This window comes from Prionailurus viverrinus, chromosome C1 (genome assembly GCF_022837055.1).
Source record: "Prionailurus viverrinus isolate Anna chromosome C1, UM_Priviv_1.0, whole genome shotgun sequence".
NCBI lineage: Eukaryota > Metazoa > Chordata > Mammalia > Carnivora > Felidae > Prionailurus > Prionailurus viverrinus.
In genome coordinates, this window is record NC_062568.1 from 200,648,123 (window position 1) to 200,670,749 (window position 22,627).

Genomic DNA, 22,627 nt, shown 5'->3' on the forward strand with positions numbered 1-22,627 from the left:
TATACACTTGTTTCTTTAAAATCAAGAGGTATGGTATTGTCCTTTGGGACACAGGTCCACATGTCCACATGTCTACTCCCTTCTTTTCAAATTAATTTCCCCTGGTTTATCCTTAGTTGCCCTAAGCAAATTGTAAGCGGAGCTTGAGAGTGCTCCATTTTTTTCTATGCCAAGGTCCATCTTTCCTCAAAGTGCATTCTTGTTTCTTTATTGGAATAAGGCAGTTGTGTATTTCTAGGGCAGGGAGGAAGGTTTGTTAAATCACAATGGGGCAACATTGAACCAGGCAATTAAATAAATACGAGTTTATTCTCTTATTTTGAATTTATTTCTTTATCTGAATGGGGATGAAAGCAACAGAATAAGTTCATCCTTTGGGTGGGCAGTTTTTCTTTTAGCTTTGGTAAGCCCGCTCAGCTGAAAAACATGGGGATGAACACCTCTGAACTTTTGAAATAAAACAGAGAAGGTAAATGACTCCGTAAAATACATCAAATTACAGGGTGGGAAAACTTTAGAACAATGACTAAAAAAATGTAAGGATGGAAATGAAGGAAGAACTAAGTATGTAAGGTAGAAGTAGGGGATTTAGTAGGGCGTTTTATGCTGAGTAGGATACCAGCATGTACCAATGTGATGGTCACCAGAAACTTTGAGCGTCTCTTGGTGCTTAAAGTTTTTGTTTCCTCTTTTTTGGTCCATCATAGAAATGATCTTTGGTGGGCAGGAAGATCCTTGCACGTCATAGGTGCTCAATAAATATTTTTTCTTGGTGAAGAAAGATATTCCAAGATGAGGAACTGATCTTTGGTAAATCACCATTTATCCTCAATAAATCCCCACATAGCAGAATGTTTGCAATGCCAGACTCTTAAGTGCTGTTTGAGATGATTCATCACTCGCCCTGGCACCTCCCTAGTGTTGAACTTGTCTTTTTGGCTCCTGTGTTGATTTGGCAGGTGGATAGAGTCCTGACTGTGTACATTTCCCTTCCCAGTGTGATCCTTCTTATTGGAGAATTAACTGACTGAAAAAACTATTTAGCCACAGCCCTCTATTCTTTCCGTTTAATAAGAAACATTTTGTTTTATTTTGTTTTCATTGCCTTCTTGTTTCTTGGGTTGTGGATTAGGATCTGATTTGATAGAATGACATAAATGTATACGGCTTTAAGACCTAGGTGGACCCCAGATTTTCACAGAAGAGGACATTTCTTCAGCTAAAGATAAGGGGATGTGGCTAAAATCCCTGAATTTGTTGTGATTTAGCAGTGTCCTGGTTGGGGATGTGGGGAGGTGTGGAGGTAGGAGAACTCTGGTACCTGGTAAATTTTAGGTTTTAGCACGATCAGGTGATTCCTGCCTGCATTGTTATTCTTTTTAAGTTATTTGTATTATGGACTGGCCTTGTTTAGTCTTCAGAATGGGTTACCATGACCTGTGTTCCCACTACAGTATTTTGAGTGTGCTGGTCTACCCTCTTTTGGCCAACACATGCCATTATTAGGTTTTGGTCTTTGCCAACCAGTAATACAGGACAAAATGGCATCCTGTTATGTTTTTACTTGTATTTTTAAAATTCTAAGTGAGTTTGAAAATATTTCCTGCTTCTTAGCCATTGCTGTTTACTAAGTCTGACACCTTGAGCAAGGTGCTTGATTTTAATTTGCTAAGCTTCACTTTCTCAATCTTGAATATAGGGATGGTAACAGTGCCTCTCAACTAGGGTTGCTGTAAGGATGAAGTAGGGCAATGCCTGTAAAGGGGATGGGTATCTGGCAGACAGGAAGCACTAAATAAATGCTAGCTGAATTATTTTCTTTGCAGTGAATCTGAAATCCTGCACCATGAGAAGCAGTACGAGCCCTTCTACTCCTCTTTTGTTGCACTTTCCACACACTATATTACAACAGTCTGCAGCCTCAGTAAGTATTCTACTCTTGTTACTCCTTGCCGAGGGCTTGGGAATAGGGGAATTGTGTCTCCTCTTTGTAGGGTGTCTGAACAGGTTGTTAATGAAGTTGTATTTTAGCACTCTCAGCCTGTCCACCCAGTGGTGGAAACTGCTGTCAGTCTGATAAGGCTCTGGAAGTTCCTTTACCTGGGCCAATCAAGGGGGCTTTAAAAACCACTTGGTTCGGATACCTGCTTTATAACCCATTAAGTTAACCTTCCTTCTGTTCTTAATCAAAAGCATTTTACTGATTTCACACATGCACGTGTAATTACTAGCGTGTTAATTTCTGGGAGTCGAGGCGGATGGGTGGATACGGACCTGGGGTTAGCAGCCACTGACGAGGGCTCTATTATTCCTTATTTGGTTTGGTGAGAAAGTAAATTCTCCTTTTGTGTTCTCTGGTATCTCAAGGGATTTCAGTTTCAGTTCCCATTCTTTTAAACTTTTTTTTACCCTTATTTTCCACTATTTCTGAATTTTTGCATTTTTCTTTTTTAAAAAAATCCTGAGATAGTTCTGAAGAATTCTAATTATTTGTTTACTTAAATAGTTTGCTACACATGTAAAATGAAAGGAAGGTATAGGGTCGCTCAGTAATCTTCAAGTGTCCAGTGCTGTTTATTATAGGCGCTGTTCCTGTTGAAAGAATCAGTTGTAGCTTGAAGAAATTTTGTGTAGGAAGCCCTTTGCAAAAGGCATTTAGAACCTATGGGGAAGAAGAGGTAGTACGTTCTAATAGTTAAGAGCATGAACTCCAGAGTCAGACTTCCTGGATTTGCTTGTGGCTGTGTGACTTTGGGCAAGTCATTTCATCTCTGGTGTAATTTCCTTATCTGTTTAGAAAAAGGAGGGGGGAGGGAAACAATAATAGCTACCTCTTAAAATTGGTTTAAGGATTAAGTGGATTAGTACGTTTGAAATGCTTGGTACTTATTGTGATGTATATCCTATTATTATTAATTTCCAGTAAATATAAGATAGGTTGCTCTAAAAGCAGTGGATGGCTGTTAGTGCCAGGATGCCTTTGTTTGCGCCTTGGATTGTTGGTTCTGAATGATTCTTGTCATAGAATGACATCGGGGATGTCGGACATGTGGAGCTCAATGGTTGTCTGGTTTTGATGTACTGACTGTGAGGCTGAAGCAAGCTGTAAGCAGTCTGAGGTTAAGTAAAGCTTACTTGCTTTCTCAGTTCCCCGGAACCAGCTTCAGTCCGTGGCAGCAGCCTGTAAAGTCCTGATTGAGTTTTCTCTGCTACGTCTGGAGAATCCAGATGAGGCTTGCGCTGTGTCCCAGGTGAGAGTGCCGGGCTCTTCCGGGGCCCTTCTTTCGAAGTAGGACTTTGACAGACTAGTGGAATGGTGGAGAAGGGGTGGCAGAGAGCAGGGGTTGGTGAACATTTCCCGTAATAGGCCAGATAGTAAACAATTTGCTGACCATTCAGTCCCTGTTGCAACTAGTCTCTATCTTCTAAACTCTGCCTTTGTAGTGTGAAAGCAGCCACAGACAATACGTAAATGAACAAGCGAAGCTGTGGTCCAAGAAACTTTATTTACAAAAATAGGCAGTGGGCTGAATTGGGGCTGTGGTTTGCCAACCTCCTCTGGTTGCACAGGCTTTTGCAAGGATTGCAGAGTGTCACGTTTCCAGGGACCAGGTCAGTAACAAAATCAGTGAAGTGTGCCAGCCACAGCTATTAAGGGCCAGTCGCTGTGTGGCTCCAGCCGATTGTTGCCATGCAGGGGTGGAGACTTAGTTGCTCTATCTTGGGGATTATCAAGAGAGATAAGAAATCTGTATTTGAATGCTAAAACTTCCATGCTTTAAAACGTTAGCTAAAACTTCAGATAAAAAGCTGAAAATCCAACAGCAACACTTTGAGACTAATGAGACAAATTTGCAAGCCAGATGTGGTCTGAGGACCATCAGCTTGTGATCTCTGCTTTAGTGTTTTTCCTCATTTCTATTCTTGCTAGCAAGCTCAATCTGGCCCTGTGCCAGTTACAAGTCCCAAAAGAGTAGCATCTTCTAAAAGACATACTTGAATTTGTTGTCTTCTCAGAAACACTTGATTCTCCTCATCAAGGGCCTGTGCACTGGCTGTAGCCGACTAGACAGGACTGAAATTATCACGTTCACAGCCATGATGAAATCCGCCAAGCTGCCACAAACAGTGAAGACGCTCTCAGATGGTGAGCGTTCGTTTGCCAGACCCAGTTCCTTGGCTGCTTCCCTGGCCAACTTTCTCCCGCTCTGCCTTCTAGCGGTACTCTGCTCATCCTGTTTTTGGTTTTATATTTACAGTGGAAGATCAGAAAGAGCTGGCCTCACCAGTAAGCCCAGAGCTGAGGCAGAAGGAGGTACAGATGAATTTTTTGAATCAGCTGACGTCAGTTTTCAACCCTAGAACTGTAGCATCACCGCCCGTAGGTCCACAGACTTCGGTGAGTTACTCCAGCCAAATGTCCTCACCCCTTGGAAGTTGTTAAGATGAGAATACTAGAAAAAAGTAACAAATGCATCTTCTGTTTGTGATATAAAGTGATTAAGTACCTATGATAGAAAGAAATAGAAGAATGCAAACCAGAAAAAAGCAAAACTTACCCTAACATTCTGTCCACTGTTGTTACTCTTTTGATGATTATTCTTCTGAATTTCTCAGTGCAAAGAAACGTGAAGAGCACGTACATTTTTCTGTCAAAGGTATCACACTCTATACTGGTTGTAGAATATATATATTTTAAAGCTATATGTTTTTCTCTTCTTGGGAAACTAACTTGTATTTTCCCTACATTAGAGGGGGAGTTGCCCCTCATTAACTGGGGAGTCTGAGGAGTATCCGTAGAACTGCTTCGTTTGGGTGCTTGTTTCGATTCTGACTGCAGGGCTGTAGTCAGCAGATGATGGTATCATGATAGGCCTTTCACGTGCCTTTTGTTTCTCTTTAGGCTGAAGGAGAAAATGATGAGCAGTCATCCACAGATCAAGCCTCTGCTGTCAAAACCAAGAATGTGTTTATAGCTCAGAATGTGGCTAGTCTTCAAGAGCTTGGTAAGACTCTTAATCATCGACAGAAAGCTGGTTTCTCTGCTTTCCAAAATTTCATACGTGGAAGAGAATCCAGCAGCAGACAGAGGCCCGTTTGTAAGGTTGAGCCTTGTCGTTGATTCAGGTGGCTCAGAGAAGCTGTTGCGTGTGTGTTTGAACCTACCGTATTTCCTGCGCTACATCAATCGGTTTCAAGATGCAGTGTTGGCCAATTCTTTCTTCATCATGCCTGCAACAGTAGCAGATGCCACTGCTGTTCGCAACGGGTAAGGGGCTCAGGCTGTTTGCTTTACGTTCTGATGCTGCCCTTGGAAAGAAACCGGTTAGCTTTCTGTGGCATGCCGACTTTCTTTAGTGATCAGAATAAGAAGCAAGGGATTCAAAGAGACGCTCTTGTTAACCTCCTCCTCTGTTATGTTCTAGTTTTCATTCACTGGTGATTGATGTTACCATGGCATTGGATACCCTCTCTCTACCTGTGTTGGAGCCTCTCAATCCTTCTCGTCTGCAAGATGTGACAGTCCTCAGCCTAAGTTGTCTCTATGCAGGTGAGAGGTGATGATGTCTGTTCTCATTTTGTCAGTCAAGTACAAGTACGCTTTCTGGAAAGCATGAGATCCTTTTTTTTTTCTTTTTGTTTTTTTAATTTTTTTTTTAAATGTTTTTTTATTTTTGAGACAGAGAGAGACAGCACGAGCAGGGGAGGGGCAGAGAGAGAGGGAGACACAGAATCGGAAGCAGGCTCTAGGCTCTGAGCTGTCAACACAGAGCTCAGCGCAGAGCTCAAACTCATGAGCTGTGAGATCATGACCTGGGCCGAAGTCGGATGCTTAACTGACTGTGCCACCCAGGTGTCCCAACCATGAGATCCTTCGGAGTGCTCTCCCCGCCTTACGTGTGCCCTTCCCCCCGAGGATCATCTAATGTCTCATCTAGGTGAAATGAGGTCTCAATAGGAGTCTTGTAAATTATCTTGTTGTTCCACTGCTGGTGTTGTTATTATGTGCATATTTGATTTTATAGTATGTGCAGATAGTAAATGTCTGTGTAAAGCAAAACGCCAAGTGCTATTGGGATATTGAGATGAACAGTATCTGATCCTTGCCCTCAAGGAGCCTACACTGAGAACAGTTAGGACCGCAGGGTATGGCATAAAACAGGAGATGACAAAAAGCAGTAAGAGGAGTGTAGCACGGTTGGGTGTGCGAAGTAGAGAGAGAGGGAGTCTTGCTGTGGGAGCAGGTTTGAGGAAGCCTTCATGGAACAGGTGGTATCTGTTTATATTGATTATTCTTTGTGCGCCCACAAAATCTCCTCTCTTCCTGTTGATCATGCTGCCTTGGAAGTGGGGCCTGACATCTGGCGTTTACTCACTTTTAAGTTATGACAGTGACTTTTTAACCCAATTCACTGATCCTTGATTTCAAATAGCATAGTCCTGGTATGTCTTGGAAGGTATAACAACTTCCTTTGTTTACTTGGCTCTCTGAGTGAGGATTTGATCAGTCTTGGAAACCTGACCTTGGGGACCATCATGAAATTGCTGAGGTTGATCATCTCCCTATATTCTTCCAACAGCTTTACTTTGAACATCTGGATGCAAATAGGAATTGGGTAAAGCAGTAGTAATGAAGAAGTTCTGTTGATGTACCTGTAGGGCAGGTGGATTTTCAGTAGGGCTATCCCTAGGCAGAGGCAGAAGCAGGACTCAAGAGTGTCCTAGAGTCTGGGGGCACATACTATATCAGTGTGTGTGGAGAGGAGGGGCAGGGGGAGAGGATATGTGCTTAGTGGGTATTGTACAGTGGGAAAGAAAGGACACAATCAAAGAGGTCTTAGAAATGCAGGCTAGGGGCACTTGGGTGGCTCAGTTAGTTGAGCATCCGACTCTTGATTTCGGCTCAGGTCACGATGCTACAGTTGTAGGCTCAAGTCCTGTGTCTTCACGGAGCCTGCTTAAGATTCTTCCCCTCCCCCTCCCCCCCCCTCCCCTCCTTATTCCCTCCCTCCCTCCCTCCCTCCCCCTCTGTCTCTCTCCCCCGCTTGTGCTGTCTCTAAAAAAAAAAAAAAGAGAGAAATGCAGTCTAAGTCATTTGGCTTATGTCCTGTAGACGGGAGAAACCATTGAAGGTTCTGAGCTATATTTTAGGAAGAACATTCAAGTAGCAGTACACAGGACATTTTGGCATGGAGAAATTTGGAGTCCGGAAGCTCTGTTAGGATTTTTTTTATCGTCATTCAGGCAAGACACATTAAAGGCCTAAGCTAGGGCAGCAGCAGTAGGAATAGAAAGCTAAAGATACCTGTGAAGATACGTTCTCTCCCAGCCCAATTCCAGTGTTTATTTCCTTGTCCTCTGCCTTTGATTTTTGCAGTTTTTAAGTTGGGGTTTGTTTCAATTATTAGGGAATTTCTTGAATATTACATGGCCGTCAGTATACTTAGTAATGGTTAAAGAATCCTTAAAAATTTTTAGTCAGATTAAAGATCCCAGAGTTGGTTTGTTGTTGAAATTTGATGGCCTGGGATTTGACTTAAAGACAAGGATTTGGCGTTGATGTCTTTGAGGAACACCAAGAGTGGAATGTTTTTCCCTGTAATCTTGAAAAAATTGAAAGATACCTTTGTGATGTCTTTAAAGTTTTAAAGTTAATAGATACTTATTTTTAAAGCAGTTTTACAGAAAAATTTACAGAAAAATTTTTACAGAAAATTTTGACAAAAATTTACAGAAAAATTTAGCAGGTTATACAGAGTGCCCATCTACCTTCTGTCCCCAATACAGTTTCCCTCATCATTAACATAGTGCATTAATAACAGTACGTTTGTTATAATCGATGAATGCACTGTTGATACACTATTAACATCTGAGAAGTCCGTTGTTTACATTATGGATTTCTCTTTCAGACAGTTCTGTGGCTTTTGACAAATGCATAACATCGTGTATTCGTCATCACTGTGACACAGAATAGTTTCACTGCTCTGCAGTCCCTTGTGCTCTACCCAGTAATCCCTTTCTCCTACCCCTACCCCTGCCCCCTAGAAATCACTGATCTTTTCACTGTTTCCATAGTTTTAGCTTTTCCAGAATGCCCTAAAGTTAGAAGCAGTCTGCTTGGATCCCGCATTTAAGTTTCCTCCGTGATTTTTTGTGACCTGATGGCTCGTTTTTTGTTATTGCCGAATAATACTCCTCGTATGGGTGTGCCGTAGTTTGTGGTACTGCATCCACCTGTCGAAGGGCATCTTGATTGCTTCCAGTTGTTGGCAACCATGAATAAAGCTACAATAAGTATTTGTGTGCAGGTTTTTATGTGGATAGAAGTTTTCAGCTCATTCAGCTAAGTACTTAGGAGTGTTGATTGCTAGATCGGATGGTATCACTGTTTAAGTCTTGCCCTGTGGACTTTACTGTCTGTGATCAAATCATGGAATTACCTTTGGGTAGGTTGTTTTATGGTTCTGTTTTGGTGGGCTCGTGGGACTGCCATGATTCGAATCTGTGCATCTTTCTTTTTTTCCTCCAGGCGTGAGTGTGGCAACTTGCATGGCCATCCTGCATGTGGGTAGTGCCCAGCAGGTGCGGACGGGGTCCACGAGCTCCAAAGAAGACGACTATGAGAGCGATGCGGCTACGATCGTCCAGAAATGTGTAAGCCATGCCATCTGGACCCAGGCACTGCCATTGTTCTGTGAGGAGATAGGGTCAGGCCCCCCTCTCTTCCCGGGTAGAGGAAAGGACACGGGGTGCTCTCCAACCCTTCCGCTCGGGTAACAGGTCTGAGTGGTAGGTGTTTGGCTTGTTTGGCAGCTTGGTTGACTCTGCAGAAAACACTGCATCTTCGTGTTGGCAGTGGACCTTGTGAGCGAGGAGTCATTCAGTCAGCACACGTAGTTGAAGGCGTGCTGTGTGTCAGTGCACTTTTAGTGAAGACACACGATACACGAGATAGCTGCAGAGAATGCTAAGCATGTAGGATGAATCAGTGTGGTAAGCTGTGGTCTGATGTGGGCCTGGGGTATTGTTTTAGATTGGGGGCAGGGGACACCTGTGAAGAGGTGACACAGGAGCTGGATATAGAGAGTAGTCAACACCATGCGCAGGTCAAGGAAAGTGTGATGGGATTGCATCATTAGAAAGTGCCTTGAGGACATTTAATTTTATGAGTGAAATGAGTTTGGGTGGGATTAACTTTTGTAATGAAATACGACAGCTTGCTCAGTTTTTTGTTACGTTTGATGTTGTGCAGCTTGAAATATATGACATGATCGGACAAGCGATCAGCAATTCCCGCCGGGCCGGTGGAGAGGTAAGAAATGTGTCTCTGCTACATTCCTGTCTAACAGCCTGTAAGATCTCTGTGTTCATACTTTGCTTTTGTGCCTTCTTAACAGCACTATCAGAACTTCCAACTGCTGGGTGCCTGGTGTTTGTTAAACAGTCTTTTCCTCATATTGAACCTCAGCCCTACTGCCTTGGCTGATAAGGGGAAAGAGAAAGACCCACTGGCCGCACTCCGAGTCAGAGACATCCTTTCTCGCACAAAAGAGGGAGTGGGCTCTCCTAAACTGGGGCCTGGAAAAGGGTATGTGTCTACTCGATTGCTACTCATGTTTTGTTTTGTTTGCCTGCCATTTTATCTTGATGGGGAGCTGGTGTAACCCCTCTTGTCTTCACATCGATAGAAACGTTTGCCTTCGTACTTGGTTGAATTTAATGATTAAGGTGATGACCATCATCCACTGTCTCTACATCATAGCTGTGTCATTTTGGATAAATTGTTCATTCTTTCTGATCTTGTTTCCTTATCCATAAGAGGGGGAAATGTGTGTGTAACGTATTTCAGGGTTTTTATTTATTTATTTATTTATTTATTTATTTATTTATTTATTAATGTTTGTTTATCTTGAGGGAGAGCATGCGCAAGCTGGGGAGGGGCAGAGAGGGAGAGAGAGAGAATCCCAGGTTAGCTCCATGTTATTGGTGTGGAGCCCATTGCGAGCCCATTTGAACTCACAAACATGAGATCCTGACTTGAAGCGAAATCAAGAGTCAGAAGTGCAGCCGAGCGAGCCACCCGGGTGCCCCTATTTCAGGCTTTTTATGAGGGTCAAATCAGAAAACAGTGCTTCTGTTTTGTGTAATGGGCCTGTTTAACTTTCAGCTGATGGCTCACTGCATGTTTAACCTCTAAAGAGGATTCTGTCGGGTCCCCCTGCCTTGCTTCCTAAAATGTTTGCATCTGTTTGGGTGAAGTAAGCCCTGCTTGCTAGGAGAGAAGTTAGACATATGACTTCCATGTGGTTTGACGTTTTCTTTTCTGAGCCTAGGCATTTCTGGGTTTTGTTTGCTATTCAGTCCCTACCACATGTTGGGCTGTCTCTGGGCACGGAGGACGTAGCACTCTTTAAAGCAGTGTCCTTGCTTTGATGGAGCTTCTTTTCGTTTCTATTTATTTAGTTTATTTTTGGGACAGAGAGAGAGCATGAGCAGGGGAGGGGCAGAGAGCGAGGGAGACACAGAATCCGAAGCAGGGTCCAGGCTCTGAGCTGTCAGCACAGAGCCCGATGTGGGGCTCGAACCCACAAACTGCGCGATCATGACCTAAGCCAAAGTCGGACGCTCAGCCGACTGAGCCACCCAGGCGCCCCATTGGAGCTTCTTTTCTAACTGGAGTGACCGTGAGCAGATACACTAATACGTTCATGATAACTTATCGTAGGAGTCCTGTAAAGAAAAATAAATCAGAGCAAGGGGCTAGCGAGTGACAGGGGCTGGTGTTTTAGTTAGGGTGGTGAGGAATAAGCTCTGAAGACAAGACGGAGAGAACATATGTGAGGTGGCAGGGTGAGCCATGCAGATTTTGGGGGTAGAATTGTTCAGGTTTGGAGATGGAGGTTTGATTGGCATTTTTAAGGATCAGTTAGGTCCGTGTGGGCTGGAGTGGAGCCGTCCAGGAGGGAGCGTGGAAATTAGATCAGAGAGGTAGCCCGGGGCCAGATCTCCTAGGGCCAAGTGTAATCTGTAAGTCATGGAGGGTTTTCCCCAGGAAAGTGATCCGATCTGACTTACTAGTTATTGGCGATGTGAGAAGCCAGCTTCTGTGAGGAGAACAGACTGCAGGGTGTAAGGCAGGAAGGAGGGCAGGTAGGAAGCTGATGCATTTCTGCAAATGACAGAGCTGGTGGGAAAGGCAGAGAGAAGAGGTCCAAGGGGTATGTGTTTTGAAGGTACAGCTGACAGGATTTGCCGATGGCTTGGATATTGAGTATGAAAAATAGGACCTCAACATTTTTTGGCAGGAGACAAAAAATTGTGTAATTTACGGAGGATGGTATGATTTACGGAGACTGGGAATACCAGCTCAGGAGTAGCTGGGGTGGCAGGAAGGCGAAGAAACACAGAATGTCATCTTCACCATGCCGACTTTGAGATGACTGTCACATCTCTCTGTGTGAGATGTAGAGGAGGCGGTTGGCATGGGCGTCTGGCGTTCAAGGAGGGAGTCAAATTCTGGACCTCAGTCAACAAATTATTCACTGAGTTGTCTTCTCTGTCCCAGGCTCTGTGTCATTTCTGGAATGCTGTGATGTACCAAAAAAAAAAAAAAAAAAAAAAAGGACACGCTTCCAAGAAACATGAAGAGAGATGTCAAATTGTATCTAGAGAGTATTACAATAAGGGCGTTTGGCGTGGTCAGAAATCAAAGCAGGCTTCTTTGAGGTGTTAAGCGAACTGAAATCTGAGAAAGACGTTGGGATGGTAGACGGTAGACACTAGGCAAAGAAGGGAGGTAAGCACATTAGAGGGAATAGTAGTTTATAATTCTGTGAGTGTCTGCGCTCATAGTACTGTAGAGGGAAGTGGGAGGATGCCAAAAGGTCTGCCCATAGAAGTAGCAGTTATGGGGCGCCCAGGTGGCTCAGTTGGTTAAGCGTCAGATTCTTGGTTTTGGCTCAAGTCATGAGCTCATGCTTCATGAGTTCGAGCCCTGGGTCGCACTCTATGCTGACAGCGCGGAGCCTGCTTGGGATCCTCTCTCTCCCCTCTCTCTCTGCTCCTCCCCTGCTCGCTCGCTCTCTCTCTCTCTCTCTCTCTCTCTCTCTCTCTCTCTTTCTCTCTCTCAAAATAAGTAAATAAAACTTAAAAAAAAGTAGTTATGTTTAAAAAATGGCTATTGTTTCTTAAGATTTAAGAACAAAACCTGTTCTTTGTGTAAGTTACAAACCATAAGAAAGGGGGGAAAATCACCCCAATTCTCCCACCCAAATGGATAAACGTTCTTCCAGATGTTTTTCTGTGCACGCATTCAAAATGTATATGTTTACAGAAGCAGGATCACCGTTAGAAAACATCGTAGACGTTTTCTCAGTGCCCGTATTAGGGATTCACTGTATCTAAGCATTCCACTATGTAAATAGGCCATAGTTGACTCTAATCACCTTATTGAAACACTTATTTAGGGTGTATGAAATTTCTGGTTTTGATAAACTGTGCTTTGATAAATCTTCTAAAACATAAATCTTTGTGAAGTTGCTTAATTATCCCCTTGGGGTAAATACCTAGAGGTATGAATGTTAGGACAAAGGGCACACTTATGTAAAAATTTGAAATGTTTTTTCAGACTGTTCTGATTGCATTCTTACTTAGCAGCTATGTGTGCACATGTGCCTGTTTCCCCAGGTCCGCTTTGAAGTGGGCATTGTTAGTTTTCACGTTTTCTAACGTTAAAGGAGGAAGTTTATTTTTGAGACCGAACACAAGTGGGGACAGAGAGACAGAGACAGAGAGAGAGGAACAGAGGGACAGAGAGAGAGAAAGGGAGACACAGATCTTTGACAGTGGGCATTGTTAGGTTTCACGTTTTCTAATGTTAAAGGAGAAAGTTTATTTTTGAACACAAGTCGGGGAGGGACAGAAAGAGAGGGGGACAGAATCTGAAGCAGGCTCCAGGCTCTGAACTGTTGGTGCAGAGCCCGACGCGGGGCTCGAACTCCGATGCTGTGAGATCGTGACCTGAGCCAAAGTTGGATGGTCAACTGAATGAGCCACCCAGGTGCCCCAGCGTTAAAGGAGAGAGGTGGTATTACATTTCTCTTATTAGTATTTCTTTATTAGTGCCATTGCAACTGCCTGTGTCCTTTGCCCCAGTTTTCTCTTTGGTGTTTGTCCTTTTTTCTTACTAATTTACGTGCACTCTTTGTATATTAGATATTCTAATTGTCATGTGGCCATTTGGACAGAAAGAAAGTTTTACATTCAATGTGTCAGTCTTTGTTTTTATTCTCTTTGGTTTGTGCCCAGATATTTTACAGAAATTGGCAATTTTTAACTTTTTTCTTCTCAAAAGAATGACTTCAAATGTCCTAGCAACCTTTGAATGTCAGCATCTATACATCACCCGGTCGATTCGAGCTGATAGTTTAAATTCCAAAATGCCGTGTACTTGGAAGTCTTTCTTTTACTCTTGGGGTGCTTAACCTGAAGCTTGTGGATCCTCAGGCGGGCCGTGGGTGGGCTTCAGGGAGACCGAGCTTCTGAAATTACATGCACATATTGTGTGTGCGTTTTCTTCCCTCCGGGGCAAGGTTCATAGGTTCTGAAAGGGGTCTGGGACCCCCGGATGGCAAGATCCCCTGTTCCGAGGTGGTGAGTTGTGTTTCTCCTCTTCTTCGTATAGGCACCAGGGCTTCGGGGTGCTGTCGGTCATACTGGCAAACCACGCTGTCACGCTATTAACCTCTCTCTTTCAAGACCTGCAAGTGGAAGCACTGCACAAGGTGAGGGACTGTGCGCAGGGGGTCAGCACGGCGACGCTGGCTTCGCTCCTGGGGAGGCTGCCCTGAGCCATCTGATCACGGGGTTCCTTTCTGCGCCGTTGGATCCGTAATTCTCTTTTGCCATGCTTCCCTTCAGGGTTGGGAGACAGACGGTTCCCCGGCAGTCCTGAGCATTATGGCCCAGAGCACCTCCATCCAGAGGATTCAGCGGCTGATCGACTCTGTCCCACTGACGAACCTGCTGTTGACACTGCTGTCAACCTCCTACAGAAAGGTGGGTGGGGTCACACCGTGGATGATTTGGAAGATCTCGTGTAACCCTCTCAGGAGGAAAAAGGCTGTACGCTGTGACCTTCATGAACTCAAAATTTATGGTAATGTTTTGAAGATGAGAGGAAAGCTTCAGTGATTCCACACGTGAATCTGTTACTGATTGTCAGCTTTTTTTTATGTTTATTTATTTTTGAGAGAGAGAGAGAGAGAGAGTGCATGTGTGTGCGCTCATGAGTCAGAGAGAGGCAAAGAGAGAGGAGACACAGAATCTGAAGCAGGCTCCAGGCTCCGAGCTGTCGGCACAGAGCCCAGCGCAGGGCTCGAACTCACGGACTGCAAGATCATGACCTGAGCTGAAGTCGGATGCTGGACCGACTGAGCCACCCAGGCGCCCCTAAAAAAATTATTTTTAAATTATTATTATTATTTTTTTTTTTTTGAGAGAGAGAGAGACTCAGAGCAAGGGAGGGGCAGAGAGAGAGGGAGACACAGAATCTGAGGCAGGCTCCAGGTTCTGAGCTGTCAGCGCAGAGCCCGACGCGGGGCTCGAACTCACAGACTGCGGGCTCAAACTCACAGACTGTGAGATCATGACCTGAGCTGAAGTTGGAGGCTTAACCAACTGAGCCACCCGGGTGCCCCCTGATTGTCAACTTTGTGATGCACATGGCTATTTGGTTCTTTGTGACAGCGGTCATATTTTTATTTTTTAATTAAAAAAAAAAAAAAAAGTTTATTTATTTATTTAGAAAAAGAAAAAGAGAGTGCAAGCAGGGGAGTGGCAGAGAGGAAGAGAGAATCCTAAGCAGGCTCCGTGCTGTCAGCCTAGAGTCTGATGCGGGGCTCGATCTCATGAAACGTGAGATCATGGCCTGATCGAAACCAAGAGTCTGAAGCTTAACAGACTGAGCCACCCAGGCACCCCAAGAGATTTTCTTGGATTTAGAGGAAGAAAGAAGACACGGAGAAGATGTCTTACGTGGTGAATGAGGTGAAGTAGGGCGGCTCCATTTCTGTGACCATTGGTTCCAAAACCTTGCTGTTTTCCTAGGCCTGTGTCCTGCAGCGTCAGAGGAAGGGCTCCATGAGCAGTGATGCCAGTGCCTCTACTGACTCAAACACCTACTATGAGGATGATTTCAGCAGCACAGAGGAGGACAGCAGCCAAGGTAGAGGCCTCTTTTCCGTCTCCCAGGAGATAGTTGCAACAGGAAGTTTCTCCATTGGCTCGCTTCCGTTAGTTTCCTGTTTGCCATTTTCACCTGCCTAGCATGGATCCTGATTTTCTGTGCCCTCAAAGGTGACATGTTATTCAAGAGTAAGTTGAGCTGTGGAAAAATGGATGGTAGAAATTACTCTCAGTGAAGCCCAGATTGCTTTTCATCCTTTCCCCTCCAAGATCAAAATACATCTCGTTTCATGTTTCTTTCTGCATTAACCCATTTGTGTGTAAGGTGATTGGTTTGGCTGTTGTCATAGATGCCTGGTGTGGGGAGGCGTAGGAAGAGAAACTCCACTCTGTTGCAGTGAACAACAGGGCAAAATGAACATTCCCTTCTGCCTTTGTTTGGAGAGAGATGGAATGAGATAAATATCTCCAGTTCGTTATAATTGGGTTTGTGGGAGCAGTGTATAGTATTGTGAAAGGTGCAGTTTTATTTGTGTATCTGAGAGAGCACGAGTGAGCGAGCGTGAGCATGTGTGTGCCCTGTCTCTTGTCTGTGAGAGAGAGAGAGAGAGAGAGAGAGAGAGAGAGAGAGAGAGAGAGAGAGAGAAAGAAAGAAGGTGTGCGTGTGCACAAGCATGGGAGGGTCAGATGGAGAGAAAGAGTCTCAAGCAGTCTCCACACCCACTGCGAGATCGTGACATGAGTCACAATCAAGAGTCAGACGCTTAACTGATTGGGCCACCCAGGTCTTAATTTGGGCTTTATAACCCACCGACAAGGAAACATTTGTTTTTCAAAACATTTGGCTTGTTGGCAGTAAAGTGAGGTGGTTCTTTCTTCATTGGACTCCTTTAAAAAAATACCAGTTTTATTGAGGTATAATTTACGTGCCATAAAACGCTTCTGGTTTGCTTACACACTTAGAGGAGTATTGACAAATTTATGAAACCATGTTACTCCCACCGAGTCCAGATAATCCTCGTGTTCCTTTGACGTAGACTGTTTTACAAAGCAGGTGTGCTAAAAAATTTTTACATTGTGTTATTTTTATTACTTCTCTCTTTCTCTGTTCCAGATGATGACAGTGAGCCTATTTTGGGGCAATGGTTTGAGGAGACCATCTCCCCCAGTAAGGAGAAAGTGGCACCTCCACCCCCTCCCCCGCCCCCTCCGCTGGAGAGCTCGCCTCGCGTTAAAAGCCCCAGTAAACAGGCCCCTGGTGAGAAGGGCAACATTTTGGCTAGTCGCAAAGATCCTGAGTTGGTAAGAGTGGATTTCTGAGGTTTAGGGGAGGGAGAAATGGGAAGAAGGGGTGTGAAGAGCAGACCATTTGAACTCAGACATTTTGTAGATTGGTTAATTAACTGTCATGTTTAAAGGTATTTTTACTTAGGGCCTGAGTGTACTGATTGCATTTGATTAAATAACTTGTACCCTTGGTGTTGCTTCTCTGATTGAGGGTTAGTAGCATAGTCTTTGGAGTTAGAAGCGAGTTTGAATCTAGCTTTTACCACTCACTGGCTTTGAGACTGTGGGCAAGAATCTAAACTTCTCTGAGCCTCAGCGTTGTCTTCTGTCATATGGGAGTGATAGTACCTGCCTTTAAGGGTGTTGTGAAGAAGTGAAGAGCCCTTAGCATAGGTGTGGTACGTCGTTAAATGCTCGCTAATTATTTGTTCAAGCAGTATTTCTAGATGATGTACTATCAGCCCTGTTCTAAAGCAGACACGTCAGATACGGACCTCACTTTCATACAGCTTAGTCTAGTCAAGGCTGTGGACATAAAACATTTACACAATAATTCAGTTTCATTTTGAGAGAGCAGTAAGGAGCTGGGAATTCCCTGTGTGTATAATGATCATACAGGCTTCTGAATTCCTTATTCCAATAATGTCCCCGAGCTGAACAAATACAGGGCCTTGGAGGAGTGAAAGAAGCAAGTCTGTGTAGAAGCCTCTGTTTTCGCACAGAGTTTTCTGAAGTCTGTTGTGTTCAACTGGTGCCATTTTTTGTAACTGGAAGAATTAGGTGGGAAAGATTGTCATAGTTAAGCTTAGCCCCACTCCCACTGTAGGGGCTTTAAACTCTGACTTGAATTCATTGCATTTGTTCCATCAGCTCTATGGGCATGTTTTATGTCTATTTAGATTGAGAATTTAGAGGCACTCTGGGCTTAAGAACCTGGCATGAACTTCTTTGTGCTCTCTTTAGTTCTTAGGTCTGGCTTCCAACATTTTGAACTTCATTACCTCTTCCATGCTGAACTCACGGAATAATTTTATCCGAAACTACCTGAGTGTGTCTCTTTCAGAACACCACATGGCCACCCTGGCCAGTATCATTAAGGAGGTGGACAAAGATGGACTCAAGGGTCAGTAGACAGGATTGGTGCCTGGCGGGTTTTTTCCCCGGTGGGGTTTGGCTGTCGCCAGGGCGGTGTAGTGCATCAAGTGGCTGCTTGAGTCATTGGTTTTCTTATTTGCCTCCAAGGTTCATCAGATGAAGAGTTTGCTGCTGCGCTCTATCACTTCAACCATTCTCTGGTAACTTCTGATCTTCAGTCGCCCAACCTGCAGGTTTGTGTGCACTGTGACCCTTTGGCCAAGCGCTGTCTGTGTCAGCTCCCAGTAGGCTGTAGCATTCCAGTCGCAAAGGAACATAGTTTATCCTGGGGACCCCCTCACTGGAAAGAGTGTTGAGAGATGATTATGTCCCACTGCCCTGATGAGGATCATTTTAGGGAAGAGAAAATGTGTTCTTTATCCCCATTCATTCAGTAAACTTAAAAGGAAAAATGATGAAAACAGCTTCTGATGACTGTCGTAGTAGGCAAGTGGACAAAATAGATGAGAGCAGTTTATAAAAAAGGCAAATACACATGGCCAGCAAACGTAGGAGATGCTTAACTTAATTAGTAATCTAAGAAATACATGTTGAAATGTGTGTTTTAAAAGAATCATTCAGGCGCCTGGGCAGCTCAGTTGGTTAAACATCTTGATCTTGGCTCAGGTGATGATCTCACGGTTTGTGAGTTTGAGCCCCACGTTAGGCTCTGTGCTGACGGCACAGAGTCGGCTTGGGATTCTCTCTTCTTCTCTTTCTGCCCCTTCTCTGCTTGCACTTTCTTCGCACTCTCTCTTAAAAATGAATAAATAAATAAGCTTAAAAAAAAATAATCATTCAAATTACAGGAGTAGGTGTTTTCAGATAGACTGCTATTTGCAAACTCACCAAGAAAATAAAGCCTAAGATCTTGATTGTAAGTTTTGAAATCTTAGGGTTTTCTCTCCCTGCTGGTAGGTCATGTTCTGAATCCTGCATCTCAGATTCCTTCATTCGTTATTTTTATTTATATATTATATATCCATGTATGTATACATATATACATACATATACATATATGTGTATACGTGTATTTTATTTACTAACAATTTTTTTGAAGTTTGTTTATTTTTGAAGGAGAGAGAGAGTTGGGGGGGAGAGGGACAGAGAAAGAGGAAGACAGAATCTGAAGCAGGCTCCAGGCTCTGAACTGTCAGCACAGAGCCCAATGCGGGTCTTGAATTTACCATGAGATTATGACCTGAGCCAGAGTCAGATGCTTAACTGACTGAGCCACCCAGGTGCCCCTATATATATTTGTTTTTACATTCGTAGTCCTTAAAGTTTTAGATTGATTGTTTTAAGCATTATAGTAATGATACCATGCTATATATAATCTTTTTAGGCTTTCTTTTTTTCACTTAATATTATTTAGCACTATGTCGCCAAGGTTTGTTTATATTATTGCTAATTCTGCAGTTCTTGCTTTGACTGCTGTCTGCTGTCCCGTTGTATTTGTGACTCTACCAGCTCCCCTCTGCTCCCACTGTTGGACCTTTGGATTGTGTCAGATTTTGTTGCTATTCCAGTTGTTGTTGTGATCTTTGTTGTAGAAGTCTCCTGTGATAAAACAAGGGGTTCTCTTGGGTAGAGAACTGGGAGTGGAATTGGCAGGATATGGAGTAGGTGATTGTAAGCAGGTGATGCCAGACTGCTCTCTAAAGTAGCTACATCAGTGGGGCACCTGGCTGGCTCAGTTGGTGGAGCGTGTGACTCTTAATCTCAGGATTGTGAGTTTGAGCCCCACATTAGGTGTAGAGATTACTTTAAATAAATAATAAATAAAAACTAAAATAAAAATAAATAAATAAATAAACCAACAAACACAGGAGCTGCACCAAGATTTACTATCACCAGCAATGTGTTCGAGATTTGTGGGTTCACTTTCCCAACATTTGACAAGGTCATATTTTGATAATAACTTATTTTTAACACGGTCAGAGTTTGTGGTTCTCATTCTTTAGTGTACATAAAGATCCCTGGGGAATTTGTTTAAAAAAATGCAGATTCCTAGCTGTGGCCACCCTTCATCTCCCCTAGAAGAATTAAATTTGGTAGATCTCCAGTAGTTTGCCCTGAGATTGTTTTGAAATTTTTTTTTTTGTTATTCTTAAGTGGATTCTCAGAATCAGGACACAATCGAAGAGATTGCACTTGCCCCAAAGGTACAAAATCTAGGAAGCAATTTCAAGAGGTTAAACTTGATTCTTAAAATCCTAGGCTATTTGAGAAATTCTTTTTTTTTTTTCCACTTTAAGTTTATTTTGACACAGAGAGACAGAGCGATGCAGAGGGGGCAGGGCAGAGAGAGGGAGAGCACGAATCCCAGGCAGGCTCCATGCAGCCATCCCAGAGCCAGCGTGGGGCTCGAACCCACAAACCGTGAGATCACGACCTGAGCTGAAACCAAGAGTCAGACACTTAACCGACTGAACCATCCAGGTGGACCTATTTGAGAAATTCTTAAAAATTCATTTCTTTGTTGGGGCACCTGGGTGGCTCAGTCTCTTGAGCACCTGACTTCGGCTCAGGTCGTGGTCTTCTGGTTTTTTTGGACTTAAGTGCTGCATCGGGCTCAGTGTTGTCAGTGCCAAGCCTGCTTTGCCTCCTCTGTCCCATCTCTCTCTGCCCCTCCCCCACTCCAGCACGCTCTCAAAAATAAAATTAACATTTTAAGAGCTTATTTCTTCGCTTAAAAAGATAACTATAAAACCTGTTTGTACGTACCTATTGTTAGATGAAACAGAGTGGGGTTTTTTTGGCAGGAAAGGGACTATAAATAGAGTGGTAAAGTTGTTGACCTAAGATGAAGAGAAGAAAATTCTTCAGTCAGTATATGGCCTGCACCTCCTTCTCAGACTGTATAGGGTCAGGAAGTTGTGTCAAAGTTATGAGCTCCTTAAGTTTATTTAGGGAATAACTAAGATCTTAAGTTTATTTAGGGAAGTTTCACAGTTCACAGACTTGGCCTTTTCCTGCCGAAACTTGTCCAAATAATGGGGGAAGAAATATTTTTCTGTAGAGAATAGGAGTTCTTAAGACTCCTGTTATGATGTTGCCCTCATAGCATGTAAAAAACTAATTCCAGACCTTGTGTGGACATGCAACTTGTCTGCCTATAACCGCTGACTTTCTGTAGAACAAATCCTCAAAACTCCCTTCTCATTCCATCTCCAAACATGGGCCTTTAAATTCTGCCCCCAAATTTCATTGCTATGGTGGAAGAGAGTAAAGGATGGTTGGTGTAATTTAACGACCTGCTATTGAGTTCCCCTGCCCTGCATGTTTCTCTGGGATCATGTACAGAGTCCTATACCTTTATCAAGATACCTGAGTGCTATTGCAGGACATACACACACAGTGTCCTTAAGGTAGGTTAGCAGAATGTAGCTCAGTCTGTGAAAGTAAGCAGATAGAAGTTTCATCACAAAAATTGTCTTCACCTATCAGGTTCATAAAAAACTGGTTCCGAGTTGGTAAGACCAGTAGGCCTGTTCCCTGCTTCTAGGAGAAATTGAAGCCTACTTATTTACTTCCCAAGATGATATCTTGGGAAGAGGGCTTTCTGTTGAAATGCCATGTGCTTGGTTGGCATGGCTTCTCTGTTCTTTCTTTCAAATTTGTTATTAGAGCATTCTAGTAAGATGATTTGTGTCTTCCGAAACCAAACGAGAAAGCAGGCCTTGTGTGGGTTTCATTGTCGTCCTGCTCTACTGGCCATTGGGGATTCTTTCTGTCTCTAGCCCTGGTTGGGGATGCCACTGAAGGTTCCAGCTCTCTAATCATAGGGTTGGTTCCCCTGGCAGTCAGCCCCTGGCCTAAAGCTGTCGAGGGGCCTCCTTATTATAAACATAGGTAATGCTGAAAGGGGCTTATTATGAATAACAAAACATGTTCTTCTCACCCTCGTCAGGAAATGATGAGAGTTTTAGGAGCTGTGTACCAGGAATGAGACAAAGACCAAATATACATTTCTTCTTACATCCCGGGATCACAGGGGCTTAGTGTTTAATAGGTATCGGGTTTCAGTTCGGAAAAATAAACAAGTGCTGGAGATGGATGGTAGTGATGTTTGCACAGTGTGTGTGTATTTAATGCCGCAGAACTGTGCACTTAAAAAATGGTCAGTTTTCGGTTATGTTTTTTATCACAAAGTAAAATTAGAAACGTACCTGGCACATAGTATTAGTGCCTACTCAACATTAGCTGCTGTCTTTGTTACTATTACCATTTAATGTTGTGTTTATAGTTATTATATTTATTATTATGTATAAAATTATAATAATTTAACGTTACCTTAGAGGTCTGAGTTCATTCATTCATTCACAGAGTATTCATGGAGCACCTACTGCGTGCCAGGTAGTGTAGGCACTGGAGAGATCCAGATGATTTGAGTTAGTGTGAGATCATGAGAAAAGGGGGAGATAGATACCATGTGGATAAAGGGCCCATGGTAGATAGAGATCACGGGAAACTATTTGAACGGGGTAAAGAACACAGATAGGAGAGAGTCTAAGGTGTTGCCTGGGTTTACAACCCGGATGAGACCAGAAGGATGCTGTTGTCTTTCGTAGAAAGGGGCCATCGGCGAGAAGGGTTAGTTTGGTGGTAGAGGAGCCGTGCCGAGTGCTCAGGGAGCACTCCTAGGTTTGAGTCAGCTCAGAGGTTGTGTACTTGTGGATTGCTTATTTATTCATGGTTGCTCAGAATGGTCCTTTGGGTTCTTGAGCTACACGAGGCACAGTTTGCCATTTTCTCTTTTTGTTTTTAAAAACAGTATCACCTTACCAGCACAACTGTCTCGCCGTCCGTTGTGGTTAGCCAGCCTCGAAACCATTCTGCAGTAGAGCTTGAGCGTTAGGCTTTCCTTAATTTTTCAGGTATTTATTTATTTTTTTTAGATGTTTATTTTTGAGAGAGAGAGTGTGAGTAGGGGAGGGTCAGTGAAGGGGACAGAGGATCCGAGGATGCCTCTACTCTGAACTCAAGAGAAGAACTGTGAGATCATGACCTGAGTGTA

At 43.5% G+C, this 22,627-nt stretch overlaps 1 protein-coding gene across 3 annotated transcripts in view; it reads left to right on the forward strand.

Annotated features, from left to right (window-relative positions):
• UBR4 (ubiquitin protein ligase E3 component n-recognin 4) overlaps positions 1–22,627 on the forward strand; it is a 131,698-nt gene that overhangs the window by 5,897 nt on the left and 103,174 nt on the right. For all 3 annotated transcript variants that reach the window (XM_047869235.1, XM_047869236.1, XM_047869237.1), the window contains exons 2-17: positions 1,827–1,924; positions 3,148–3,251; positions 4,018–4,147; positions 4,260–4,399; positions 4,904–5,006; positions 5,128–5,269; positions 5,427–5,551; positions 8,531–8,655; positions 9,254–9,313; positions 9,399–9,589; positions 13,685–13,784; positions 13,921–14,058; positions 15,109–15,226; positions 16,301–16,488; positions 17,437–17,596; positions 17,716–17,801. In XM_047869235.1, coding sequence (XP_047725191.1) covers positions 1,827–1,924; positions 3,148–3,251; positions 4,018–4,147; positions 4,260–4,399; positions 4,904–5,006; positions 5,128–5,269; positions 5,427–5,551; positions 8,531–8,655; positions 9,254–9,313; positions 9,399–9,589; positions 13,685–13,784; positions 13,921–14,058; positions 15,109–15,226; positions 16,301–16,488; positions 17,437–17,596; positions 17,716–17,801 — 2,008 coding nt within the window. The remainder of the gene's footprint in view (positions 1–1,826; positions 1,925–3,147; positions 3,252–4,017; positions 4,148–4,259; positions 4,400–4,903; positions 5,007–5,127; positions 5,270–5,426; positions 5,552–8,530; positions 8,656–9,253; positions 9,314–9,398; positions 9,590–13,684; positions 13,785–13,920; positions 14,059–15,108; positions 15,227–16,300; positions 16,489–17,436; positions 17,597–17,715; positions 17,802–22,627) is intronic.